At 39.5% G+C, this 12939-nt stretch overlaps 1 protein-coding gene across 1 annotated transcript in view; it reads left to right on the top strand.

Annotated features, from left to right (window-relative positions):
- Window positions 1-12939, top strand: part of limk1a (LIM domain kinase 1a) — a 57515-nt gene that overhangs the window by 1083 nt on the left and 43493 nt on the right. The window contains exon 2 of the mRNA XM_042414709.1: window positions 3887-3986. Within this exon, the coding sequence (XP_042270643.1) occupies window positions 3887-3986 (100 nt within the window). The remainder of the gene's footprint in view (window positions 1-3886; window positions 3987-12939) is intronic.

Genomic DNA, 12939 nt, shown 5'->3' with positions numbered 1-12939 from the left:
GAAAATGCAAATTTCCCAGAGCCCAAGATGACGTCCTCAAATGTCTTATTTTGTCCACAACCCAAAGATATTCAGTTTAATGTCATAGAGACTAAAGAAACCAGAAAATACTCACATTTGAGAAGCTTGTATCAGAGAATTTGGACATTTTTTTTTCTAAAAAATGACTCAACACTATAAGAAATTATTCTAATAAAACAAGGAAATAACTGGTGACAACATGTAACTGATGATGAAAGATGCAGCGAGACATAGTTTTGTTTTAATGGTAATGGTTTGTCTAACACACTCTACCTCACTGTGAGTGTGTTGGTTAATGTTTGTATTAAGATGTGACGTCATGGTCGTTTCTATGAGAAACTGTTTGATTATCCTACTTCGTACCGGAGCTGTCAGTCAGGTTCAGTGAACTTAACAATAGAGCTTTTATGTGATGACTCACTTTGCATTACAGTGCGTTTAATTCATCTGGAGGAAGATCGGCTGCAAGTCACTGTGTGAGGAATGAGTGGGGGGGGTTGGAGGGGTCATGTTCTCCTGTGATTGCACAGGTCTTACAGTGATGTATGTGCATGAATGCAGGTCTGTTTGTTTGCCTTTACTGAGGCACTTGTGTCCCTTCTGAGACATTTGCAGACTGCAGAGATCAAAAGGACAAAGGCTCCATGATAAAGAGATGAGGTGAAAAATATTCATTAATAAGGAGGTGAGGTGAAAGGAGAAGACATGGAAGACATTAGCACACACCAATCCTGCCCTCCGAGCCAAGACGATCAATAAAACTACTACAGCAGAGCTGCTCGCTCAGGCTTTACAGAAATGAGCCGACCACAGAAAACCTCCGCCATGACACTTCAAATATAGAGACCGATGAATAATTGAAGCTACAATGATAAGTTCTCCTCTAGAGGTGAAATGATTAGTTTTTAATCAATTAGTCGATTGACAGAAAATTAATCAGCAGCTATTTTGATAAACAAATAATTAGTCATGTTTTAAGCAAAAATACAAAAAATGTTATAAAATGTGATGATTGAATGTGTTTCATTACAGTAAACTGAACATCTTTAGGTTTTGAACAGTTGGACAAAACAAAACATCATCATCATCTTTGACATTTTTCACTATTTTCTGACACTTCGTAGACCGAACCATTAATCGATTAATCAGAAAAATAAATGGCAGGTTAATTGATAATAAAATTAATAGTAAGTTGCAGCCTTAAATACTGCACCAATATTAAACCAAGTCTCATGTTAATAGCTTCAGTCTTAACACTATTTACATGTTTAAGTAACAGCTGTAGAGCTGCCATGAGGCTATTATTAGGCGATTTAGGCGATCAGTTGATTGACATTTTCTCTGATTTTTCAAGCAAATGTGCCAAAGATTTGATGCTTCCAGTCCCTCAAATGTGAAGTTTTACAGCTTTTACTTGTCTTATATTGTAATAAATTAAATATTTTTCAGTTTTAGACTGTTTGTTGGACAAAACTTGATATTGGAAGCTGGGGTGGACAAATAATTAGCAGATTAATTGATAATTAAAATAATCTTTACCTAAGACCCTTAATAACTGCTTTATGTTGAAAAGGTGACATCATGGATATATTGTTGGCTTTCAGATGTTGTTCCTGGTGATATTTTTGAGTGTGCTGCACGTTCAGGATCTCAGACAACTTGCCGACATTTCGAGGACATGAGGAAGCAGCAGAAATCATCCGCAGCCTCTCGTTCCTCTTACAGATTACAGTCCTGCTAATGTCAGACTGCAGCTGTGTGATCATTTGCATACAGAAACAGGATCACCAGGGATGAAATGCATTTCACTGGCCACCATGTTTACATTTGTTACTTTGCATCTCGGTGCTCTGATGCCTTCCTGCCTCCTGCTCAGGATGTGAAAGGGCGTGTGATGGGTTCTTAGGCAAATTAACTGTATCATAATGTACCATAATATGTTTGTTGCTGCTGCCACCTCATCATTTCCAGAGAGCAGATTTACATCAGCAGCAAACACACAAACACACACTGCTGCTCGCTCTTTAATGCACGGCAGAATAAACTGTCCCAACTCTGCCAAATTGCTTTTTTCCTGAAATTCTAATCATGACTAACATTTTTGTCATAAGATAATTGGTGGGGGGGGGATTGTGGTTTATGGCTAATGACGGTTATCTCATGGAAATGATGGTTATCAAGTCAACAGAGAAACTTTTGAAAAACAAAATGTATTTTTTCCTGGTAAGAATCTATTTTAATGTGTGTACTGTACTGTGTACGGCACTTCTGAGCATCATTGTAAAAGGAATTAAAGAGAAGAATGTGTTTGTTTGACTGATAGATGTGTCACTATTCACGCAGGCTTCCTCCTGTTTAAAAAAATTTGGATTTTCCAGTGAATCCAGAAGAAGCGTTTTTCAAAAATGCTCTGAAGAAGGCTCTGTGCTGAAGTGTGTAAGCCTTTTACTAATGTGATGTGAGCCAAATAAACAAGTGAAATGTTAGTATTCTGTCCTCCTTGACTAGGAAATTTAAATTTTTAATATTTTTGGAACATGCCTACTGAGAATCCCATTGTTGAAGCGCAACCTTCTTCTCCAATTCAGAATCCAGAAGAGGCATCTGATATTTTTTTGTAGTTTGTGGTACCGAGTGTGGTTTGCTTTGCCCAAAAACAGTTTTAAATTCAATTCAACCTATTGCCAAAAATGATGGACTATTAAAACCTTCTAACCCTTATTTTGAGTAGAAGTTTTTGTAATGATGAATAGAGAAACAGTTTGACTCAATGAGCTAAAACTATGTTAACAGTATGATTCTTACCTCATCCAATGACAAATAATCAGTTTTATTTATGTAGCACCAAATCATAACAAAACTTATCTCAGGGCACTTTTCACATCGAGCAGGTCTAGACTGCACTCTTTAATTTACCCAACAATTCCCCCATGAGCAGCACTTGGTGACAGCAGCAAGGACAAACTCCCCTTTAATGGGAAGAAACCTCAAGCAGAACTGGACTCTAGGTGGGCGGCCATCTGCCTTGACCGGTTGAGTTGAGAGAGAAAGAACGAGGGAGGGGGAGAGAGACACAGAGAAGCACAACAACAATAATAACAATAACAACGATAATAATAATAATAGAAATATGTCTAATAATAATAATAACAGGACCATGGCACCACGGCGTCCCTGCAGACATGGTCCTCGCCGTCCATAACAGGGGTTCAGAGTCTCTCATCCTTTGAGATGAGAAAGCACAAAAACTCCGGGGAAGAAGCCAAGTTAGTAACATGCATTAGTGGTACATGAATGCTTACAGATGGAGAGGAGGAGGAGGAGGAGATAGGAGCTCAGTGCATCATGGGAAGTCCCCTGGCAGTCTATATCAGCATAACTAAAGGCCGGTCCAAGGCGAGCCTGGCCGGCCCTAATTATGTGTAAATAAGACTAAATAAGTTATGTTTCCATTATTCAAGTAAATATTATGTTACCGAACTCTGAAAACGTCAGACTGCTTCCATTAAATACTGTGATACGACAGATCAATTGGTAACATCCCTGCTGAGTAATACTCATTAAAATTGTCTGTCGGCCATCTGTGGACACTAACAAGTGAGGAACAGTTCACAGTTGCTTGTGTTCAGTTTGAATGTTGATGATGAAGGATTTCAGAGACTCTGCAGGTTGTGTGTTACATATCTGATGTTCTCTTGAGCTTCAGGATTATTAACCAGCGGAGGTGATTTGCATTGCAGGCGCATGCAAACACGTCAGCAATTACATCTCATCCAAAGGACTGTAATTGATGTTCATGCATGATGAAGTGTAAAACCTGTTCTTTGACGTCTGTCTTTAATGTGTTGCTGTTGTTTCGTCACAGCTGGAGGAAGCTTGCCCGTCTGTGCGGGATGCAAACAGAGGATCTACGATGAGCAGTACCTTCAGGCCCTCAACACTGACTGGCACACCGTTTGCTTCAGGTACTCTTTCATCACAAACAGACCAGCCTCAACACGTAGACATGAACCTCATGAGTAGGACGATGACGATGGAGCGAGAAGTAGAACACAGTTAGGCCCGAACCCACAACAGATTTCGTACTTTGGATCCAGTTCAGATTTGAGATGTGTGAGTGGAGCAGGGTGGACATGTTGAGGCCAAACAGGAGATTGATTCAGTGTAATTTGTAAACATGTTGCATTACTCAACTCTTGTGACTCATCCTTACAACCTGCAAACGTTATGACGGAGCGAACCTCCTTGTTGAAGTGGATGAATGAAAACAATTTAAATTTGTTTTTTCTATTTTAATTTGATTTTGGATTAGAAGTACTTGTTTGCATGATATATAAAATAGCACAACCGGTTGTTACCATCACATGCAAGTTTTTGACATATAAAACCAAAAGAATTAAGAAAAAAAACAAGAAAACAAACCAAAAAAAACATATCCTGTATACTCTTACACATCAATTTGTATGCTCGTATTTAAATTTGAATGTTATCAGCAGCAATTTTGGTAATGAATTCGTTGTTGTTGTCATTTTTCCAACAAAAATAAGAAACATTTGTCGGCTCCATTGTCTCAAATGTGAGCATTTGATGTTTTTCTTTGTCATAAGATAGTAAACTGAATATCTTATGGATATCATAAGGTTGGATAAAACAAGCACTGTGCAGATTCAAACAGACTCTGGTGAGTAATAACAGGCAATTTTTCACTGTTTTCTGACATTTTATAGCTAGAATGATTATTGATTAAGAAAAATTTAAACAGAAAATGAAAATAATCATTAATTGCAGCCTTAGATGAGTTTGGTTTTGATGTTACAGTAAATAGTTAGTAGTTAGTAAATAGTTCAGTTTACTGCTGCTGTATTCAACCCTTTTTTCCTTAGTGTCTCCCTGTGCTTCTGTCAAAATGTCCCTGAAATACTGAGCGACGAGAAAGACGTAGTAAGTGTGAGCATATTAGTGCACATGTTTGCACCTCAGTCTTTAAGTTCTCTTCTATTCAGCGAGCACAAGAAACATGAGAAAACGTTCTGCCACCTTCTTTTCCATCTTGTGAGAAAATATGCTTTAATAGTTTGTGTGCTTGCTTACGTCTTTGAGTCTTTGGTATTCGTTCCGTTCGTTGGCGGCCTTGAGAGAGGAAGAGCTTGAACATCAGATAGAGTTTGTGATTTATTTTGTGCTGCAGCTTTCTGATGTTTTCGATGCTTCCTTGATAGCAACAGAGACAGCAGGATGTCGTTTCTGTGCTTCTTTCAGGCCTGAAAAATTTCTGTTTTGATGCGTTAAAAAGACACACACACATACAATGGTTTTACTTTCCAATGATTTCGTTTGAAGAGAATAAGCAGGTTTATGTTTCAATCTTATGGGCTTTTCACACTTGAAAGTCTGCTACAAGTGCTACATGTGAAACCATTGCAGTGGTTTCACATCACAATTATGTGAGTACACGAAAGAACTTTACATGACATACCTACATGCTGTCATCATCACCTACGTGGGTGCGTCTCCCCATAATCGACATTGACTGATTTGTAGACAGGCGTGTGTCTGACACTGTCTGGCGTGTTGTTTTTTTGGCGGGTAAACTTCTATCACTGTTTTTAAATGGAGAAAAATGAATGAACAGATTAATTTTGTTGCCACTATAATAATATTATTATTCTGGCATTACTACCAGCAGCACCTTTGTATACTGCTGCTGCAGTTTATTTATCTTCAGGTTGTGTCGCTCTCCATCCTCTCATATCCTCTCTCTCATCCTCTCCGAAAATACCTGGAAAGTGTCGGCATTTTTCAAGCTGACTTTTAATGTCATTGGACCATATTTCAGTTAAAAACTTGGTCTCCTTCTCTCCTCATGAGCTACTGCGGCTCATTTATCCTTTTTCCAGCTCTGACGATAGCCTGCTGGAACTTCCTGTTATTGGTCCAAAAGTTCGAACCAGCAAAAAAATGTTTTCACCCCAGAAACAAACCGAACCATAGTTCAGTTAGATCCGCACCCAGACCACCTCTTTTCGTTGGACCAATGTTTGGCTGTTCTATCTGGACCGTGGTCTAATGGAGGTTTCACACCTGTAATTTTGGTTTGGATCAAATTAAAAAGTCTGAAAGTCTGGACCCAATGAGGTAGGTGTGAAAAGGCCTTTTAGACAGGTTGTTCTCTACATGAGCTGCACATTCATAAGATCGAGAGCAGCTCTTTTCTGACACGTTAAAACTGAATCAGAGCTGTAGATTGATGTGATCACAAATCATATTTGCAGAGAGATTGTGTGAATGTGGAGATGGTGAACAAAATGTCTTTTATTTCTTCTCAGATACATTCTGATGAATTGTGCTGCAGCACGTTGCGTGCGGGCAGTGAGGTTGAACGTGTCGCTTTGTGTGAAAGAAATCTATTCACATTTTTTTAATGTGAACCAGTAATTAGATTTTTTTTTCATAATAAATATAATCATCTGCTTAGCTCATCTGATCTTGGTCGACTAAGACATGGGAGTTTTTAAGATTTTGGTATGTAGGGATCTGCATTGTTTAGAAATAATTGTGAAACTCTAAAACCAACCAACCAACTATTTTTTCTTCACACTAGCTTGACTGTGATGCAGAAAGCAAATTACACTAAACCAGTTATATGCTGGATAATGGTAATGTGTAGTCTGATATATTTAAACATTTTCACACATATTTTGACATTTAACCATGAAGACTCCAGTTCCTCTCATGTATTTAAGCTCATCTGTGGCTGTTTATGTATGCCGCTCACAGCCTGACGGATTTTTAAAAGTTCAAGCATCACTTATACAGTCACTTCATGCACATGAATAAAAAAAGGGACTCAGATGGTCGAGACACACTAATGGCCATCGATCCTTTCAGCTCGCCAATCTGCAATTTGATATTTCCGCCAGCAGCTTCTGTGAAGCTGTGAGTGCTGCATCATGCACTTCCTTTATGAATTTTCAGATTGTCAGATAGAATTTAAAAGTACGAAGACAAAAAAAAAGACTTTTTTGGTGGAATTTCATGTATTAAATGAAAACAAATATATTATTGTATGTGTGAAGCTTTCCTTGTTGTTTAGTGGGAGCGTTTTCTCTCTTAGATTTGTTCAGCATCATGTTTGTTCTTCTCTGTTTGTGTTGTTGTTGTTTTTAGATGATGCCATGACACAGCAGAAAAACAAACTGTATGTCTGATAATCCCCAGTAGTGTTTATTATCTCATTAAACTGAGCTGTGGGAAGCTATTTACTTTGAAAGTGGGACAGTTTTTACAAGACCTGCTCTGTTTATTATTAATAGAACAGAGTTGTTGATGTTGTGGCGTCTTTTGTTACCAAAGATCTTATGTAATATCTCCTCCTCATCCTCTTCCTCTCCTCTCCTCTTCCTCTCCTCTGTGTCACTCACATCCTTCAGTCGAGCAAACCTTGTTTCTGACAAGCAGGAGATCAAACAACCTCATGTTTAGTTTGTCATTTCAACACTCAAAGCATTCAGACAGAAATCAGCCTGCATTTTGCTCTGTATCCTCACTGACTGTGTGTGTTGTCTTATTGAAAAAACGCTACAATTTAAATATGCAGTCAATCATTTTTAATGTGTCTTTGCACAAATAGACCATAGTTTATCAGTGAAATGCAATGTGTTGTTAGTTGGTGCTAAACTTTGTCTGTTACCTCATTGGCTGTTGAGGTTTCAGGCTAAATATATAGGCTTAATTCATCTTGGTGTGCTTTGCCTTTCGAGTTTATTAGAGCTGAAACGATTAATTGATTATTTAGATAAATGATTAATCGTTTCAGTGGTTTTTCATGTGAGTATTTGCTGCCTGTCTTTGTTTTATATCACAGTTCTTTCACTTTGTGTTTGGACTGTTGGTTGGACAAAGAGACATTTAATAACATCACCCAGACAGATGAAGGAAAATGTGGTTTCCAACATTTCTGACATTTTATAGACTAAACAAATTGATTATTTGGAAAAAGGTCTAGATTTTGTATTTATTTTTTTTACATCACAAATGAGTGACATTTAGGAGCTTCATACTCTAGCAACAATAGCCTGCGTTTCACAGTTTGTTCATTGTGCCTCGTCTTGTTTGTCAGTTTATAGAGGATGAGTCTGAAAGGTTGACTTCAGTGTGTAGTCACAGAACGACGAGTGTCGCTTCACCTCACCTGAGTTGTTTTTAGTTGCTGAAGGTTTGTAGAATTGAGTAGCTTTGGCTAGATGCTAAACATTGCTACATTTAGCATCACGTCTTATCTCTTAAAGTCTCTGAAAGCAATAATTAGTTAGCTAACAAGCTTGAAATTAGATTTTTAAAAAGCTGCTGTTCCTGATTGTACCTTTACAATAATTTGTCTCTTTTAAATATCTCTGTACAGCAGCAGATCCTGAAGTGATGTCAGGTCAGATATAATCAGGTCTTTTATATCATTTTGACCAGCTGAGTTTCCTCTTGACTCACTGCATTCAGGTAGAGAGTGTCCACGTCACTCTTCCTTTCACTGTGTTTCCATCGAGCTGGTTGGCAGGTTGGCCGTCGCTGTGTGGAAAACTCACCGCTCAGTGTGTCATTAATGATTTCCTCCAGCAGGATGTCTGAATGGGAAACCTGAGAAGTTTATCTGGGCACAAGCAGAGCCCACAATGGTTTTTGTGTGTGTGTGTGTGATGAGAGCACAGATAGGGAGCTGCATCTGGCTGCCTCACCGTGGATAAAGGGTTGTAGTTGGTCTCAGCAGGGTGTCTTTTTTTTTTTTTTTAACTTTGTGCATTTTTGCAGTTTTCTCTTCTGAGTGTGTTCATATGTGTCAACTCGTTTCACACTTTCTGTGTGTTTGCATATTTATGCACTTTGTACTTTGACTGAAAACAAAGGTGCTGCTTTGCATTTCTCTGTGGCTGCACCATTAGTAGGTGTGATGTCTGTGCAGCGGATTCAAACCTGAATGTTGTGCTGCTCCTTTGAGGTGTCAGATATCAGCCCGCAGCTTCTACCCACCGCGTAGTGACACACATATCAAACTGTTGAATTAATGGTAAAGCCATGTGAGTTACTAAGTCTGTTAAAAGAGAGTTTTCATCTCCTAGAAATCCTCATTCTGCGAAGCAAACTGTGTTTCTGGAATTTAGAGGAAATCTTTTTCCGACCCAGATCCAAATCCTCAGGAGGAGCAGGATTGTCATGGAAAAGGAGGATTTAAGATGGCTTCGCTAGTCAGACAAGACTCCTGTGGAAAATTTACTGGTGCGACTGGGAAATGGAGCTTAAACCCAAGCAAAAAATGTGGATGGATGAGACGGTCCAACTACAGGGCCCAGCACAATGGTGCGTTACTGGAGTGAAAAGGAAGTGGAGATGAGAGGAGAGGATGAGAATACAAAGTGAAAGTGTACAGAGTTATTTGGAGACTGTAGGGAGTCCCTTGGGTGGAGGAAAAAAAACATCTCAGAAAATAGCAGCAGCTTCTGCAGGTTTCATGGGAAAATGCAGCAGGGCTGCAAACTGTTTTCACATTAACTGTTTTTCCTGACTTCTGTTTGTCCATGAGCTAAACTGTACAGAATGCAAAGCTCAAGGGAAACTTGCACTGTGTTGTCTTTATTAGGAATGTAGCCATATGGCTTATTTATCGCCAGAACTGAATTACCAACTTGGTTTTTATTGATCTGTTGCATCACTTTATGGCTAGACTATGGCAATAAAACTGACTGCAGCACTGCAACTGTAGTTTGTTTATAATAAACAGAAGAGGAACATGGTATAGAAAAATATACTTTACCAATAAAAACTCCAACAATACAGCTGTGAAAGTGTCGGCCAGACATTGTGTTTCTGAACCGGCCGGTGGGAAGTGTAGAGCAGAAACATTTCATAGATGACAGCAGCACCACAGATGGTGACAAAGTTACACAGCAGTAAGAAAAAAACTCAGTCACATAACTGATGAATGATTAATCAGTTATGTGTCTGTAACTGATAAAGATTATCTTTATCATCTTTATCAGTTATGATAACATTGTGCTCACTCTGTTGCAAGAAACACGAGCAGGCAGATGATCTGACGAGTGTTAAACAAACCCTCCTGGTTTACCAAAATGATTTCAATCAGGGGAGACTGAATTAAAGGAGAGGCTTTAAAGATAATTTAAATGATTGTATTGACATATTGTGCACAACAGGAAAGGTTTAAGAAATATGTGAGTAGTCTTAGACCCCCTGGAAAGCTGAGAAAACTCAGGAGAGACTCAGCAGTTCCGCATTTCTCTGTTTAGGAGCAGCTGAGATTGAAACTAAAATGATAATTGCTGGTCCACCTCAAGTGAGCCTGATCAGGTTAGGCTAACCCATTGTTGCTAACTTCGGGGCTAAACCCCTTCACTTTTGCAGCAGTTGGGGGAACAACAGACATTTTCTTGGTCTTGAGAAGCTGCAGCATTTATTAACTGACACACTGTAGCCTGTACTGTACATTTACTGCCAGATTGACAACTTACTGCCAACCTTTTCCTCTGATGCTTGCATTCACCAACACTTTTCTGCCACTTCCTCTCTCGCTCAACCACACACACACACACACACACACACACACACACACATATTACGCACTGCTCTAGTCCTTAACGGAGCTATGCTACTCTTATAACAGTACCTGTCATGTAGCTGTCTTTTGAAGAATGAGGAGAGGGAGGATGACTCAAAACAATTCCACAGTAACGTAGGGTGTTCATTAGTAATCATTAGTCATTAGTAGTCCATTGATGTAAATGATTGTGGGGACTTTTAGTTTATTACCACTGTTGCAGAATGAACGGGGGAAACACTGCAGCTGTAGTAGTCACACAGCTGGAATTACTCACATCTTTGGACATTTCTAGAGTTTCTGAGTCTGACAGCAACAGGTCCGACTGTAGAAAGAGTCTCTTCAATCATCAGGAAAGCAGTGACTGCAGGAACACCAGCAGTCAACGTTGTCGTTCCTGACAGTCCGGTTGCCTTTCTGCCACCATTCTTCGTTTTGTCCTCTTTCATTAGTTTTATCTCCTTTCTGTGAACTCCTGCTCAAATAAATACGGTTTACCAGTCAAAAGGAAATCACTCGCAATCATCCTCATAATAGTCCACGGGAAAAACTGTCATTGCATGTTTTTTTAGTTTCCTTACAGTCCAAGTGCGGTGAAAGTCAGCCTCATACATGTAAGCAAACCCGTGCGCGTGGATGAATATGTGGATGGTTCGATTACCTGGCAAACTGCCCCAGATGCAGTTAGCCATAATGCTGCTACAGGCAGCTAGTTCCTGTGTTTACTTTCATTGTCAGACACTTATAATAACAATCTGAGCTTGTCAGCGGAAAAACAAGCACTTGTACTGGATGTACTCTGATCGAGGCACTTGCCCCCAAAGATTACATTGCAGCTCGTTTCGCAGCTGCTGGCTGAAGTGATCTCTCTCAATACTGGACCAATTCCAAAACTTTTTGTCCCCATTAGTCGCTTAGACCCCAGATGATGGGAAAATAGGGTCCATGTTGAAAAATACCAGAATTACCCTTTAAGTTAAAGTAGCTTTTGACACTTGAGAAAAGACACAACACCAGATGCAGGAGGAAGGTGTGCAGCGTCGTTAGGATGGGACTCTGGAATCAGTCTCAACCTCATATTACCTCCTGGAAGTGAGGAATAAGGGGATTTCTAGTCTTATGCTCATTAGCATCCTGTATAATCCTGCTGGTTTCATGCATTTTATTCACTGTAAGGATTTTTTTTGCTTTATAGTTTTGCTCTGGTATCTTAAGTCATTGTTTAATTTATATAACATAGTCTGAATTACCAGATTATTGCAAATTAATTTCTTCATGTTCATTTTCTGTAGCTACATTAACAATAAAACTGCTTATTTTATTTTTGAAACGTGCGTGAAACTGGATCAAGTGACACTGAAGATCATCATCTTGTCTTTTCTTTTTACACAAGCTCTAAAAACTGGAGCCACGCTGCAGAGGAACTGCAGCACAGTGCAGCACCGTCCTGCTCCCAGTAAAACTATTTCTGCTTGACAGTCATCGACCCGACAGCCGTCCCAAAGGACTGCGAAGGCTTGTGCTTTGTTAGTACTTCAGCTAAAAATCTCTTTTTCTTTGTAATCGGGTGTGTGTCTACTGATGACGTGTAGAGTGAAAAGTGTGTTTTCTGATGCATCTGCACATTTTCACGTTGACGTACTTGCAGCTGTTGGTGGAAAGCTGCGTGAGAGTGACAACAGTAAGACTCCCCTTTTCTCAAGGACAAACTGACACAAAGCCTGCAGCTCGTCTGCTGACGTCCTGCACTGTTGGACACGTTTCTGTCTCCATCTGTCACTGCTGCACCCTGACTCACGTCTGCAGGATGAACATTAGTGCCACTGTGTTGACAAAAATGGCCAATTTATGGTTTGAAGACTGATAACTAGTTAGAGTTACGTATGTCAGAAGAGTTAAAAGAAACAAAAGATGATGAAATATTTAACGGTCATCATGCTGTAGGTTTGCGTCAGAAATCACCTCCTGGCTTGGTGGTACAGTGACGTTTGGCTGCGACTGCATAAAGCGCTGCAGTGACTCAGCTGTTTCTACCTACAGATGAAGTCTGCCTGGTAACAGAAGCTGCAGGACACGATGGGGGCAGACGAAGATGATTCATGGTGCCTATGTGTCAGATTGTGTATTGAGCTCCTTAGGAAACAAATCTGAATGCATAACCTGAACTCTGAAATCCAACACTGTTGATGTTTTTGTGACATTAATGAGGTGAAAACAGTGAAGGGAAGCTATTATGGAAGCTAATTAGCTGTGAGAAATTATGAATAATTACAACCAAGGAGCTTTGATAAACAAATAACGCTGAGTAGTTGGTG

This window comes from Thunnus maccoyii, chromosome 6 (assembly GCF_910596095.1).
Source record: "Thunnus maccoyii chromosome 6, fThuMac1.1, whole genome shotgun sequence".
NCBI lineage: Eukaryota > Metazoa > Chordata > Actinopteri > Scombriformes > Scombridae > Thunnus > Thunnus maccoyii.
Note: the sequence above shows the minus strand (reverse complement) of the source record. Positions and strands in the feature narration are given on the sequence as shown.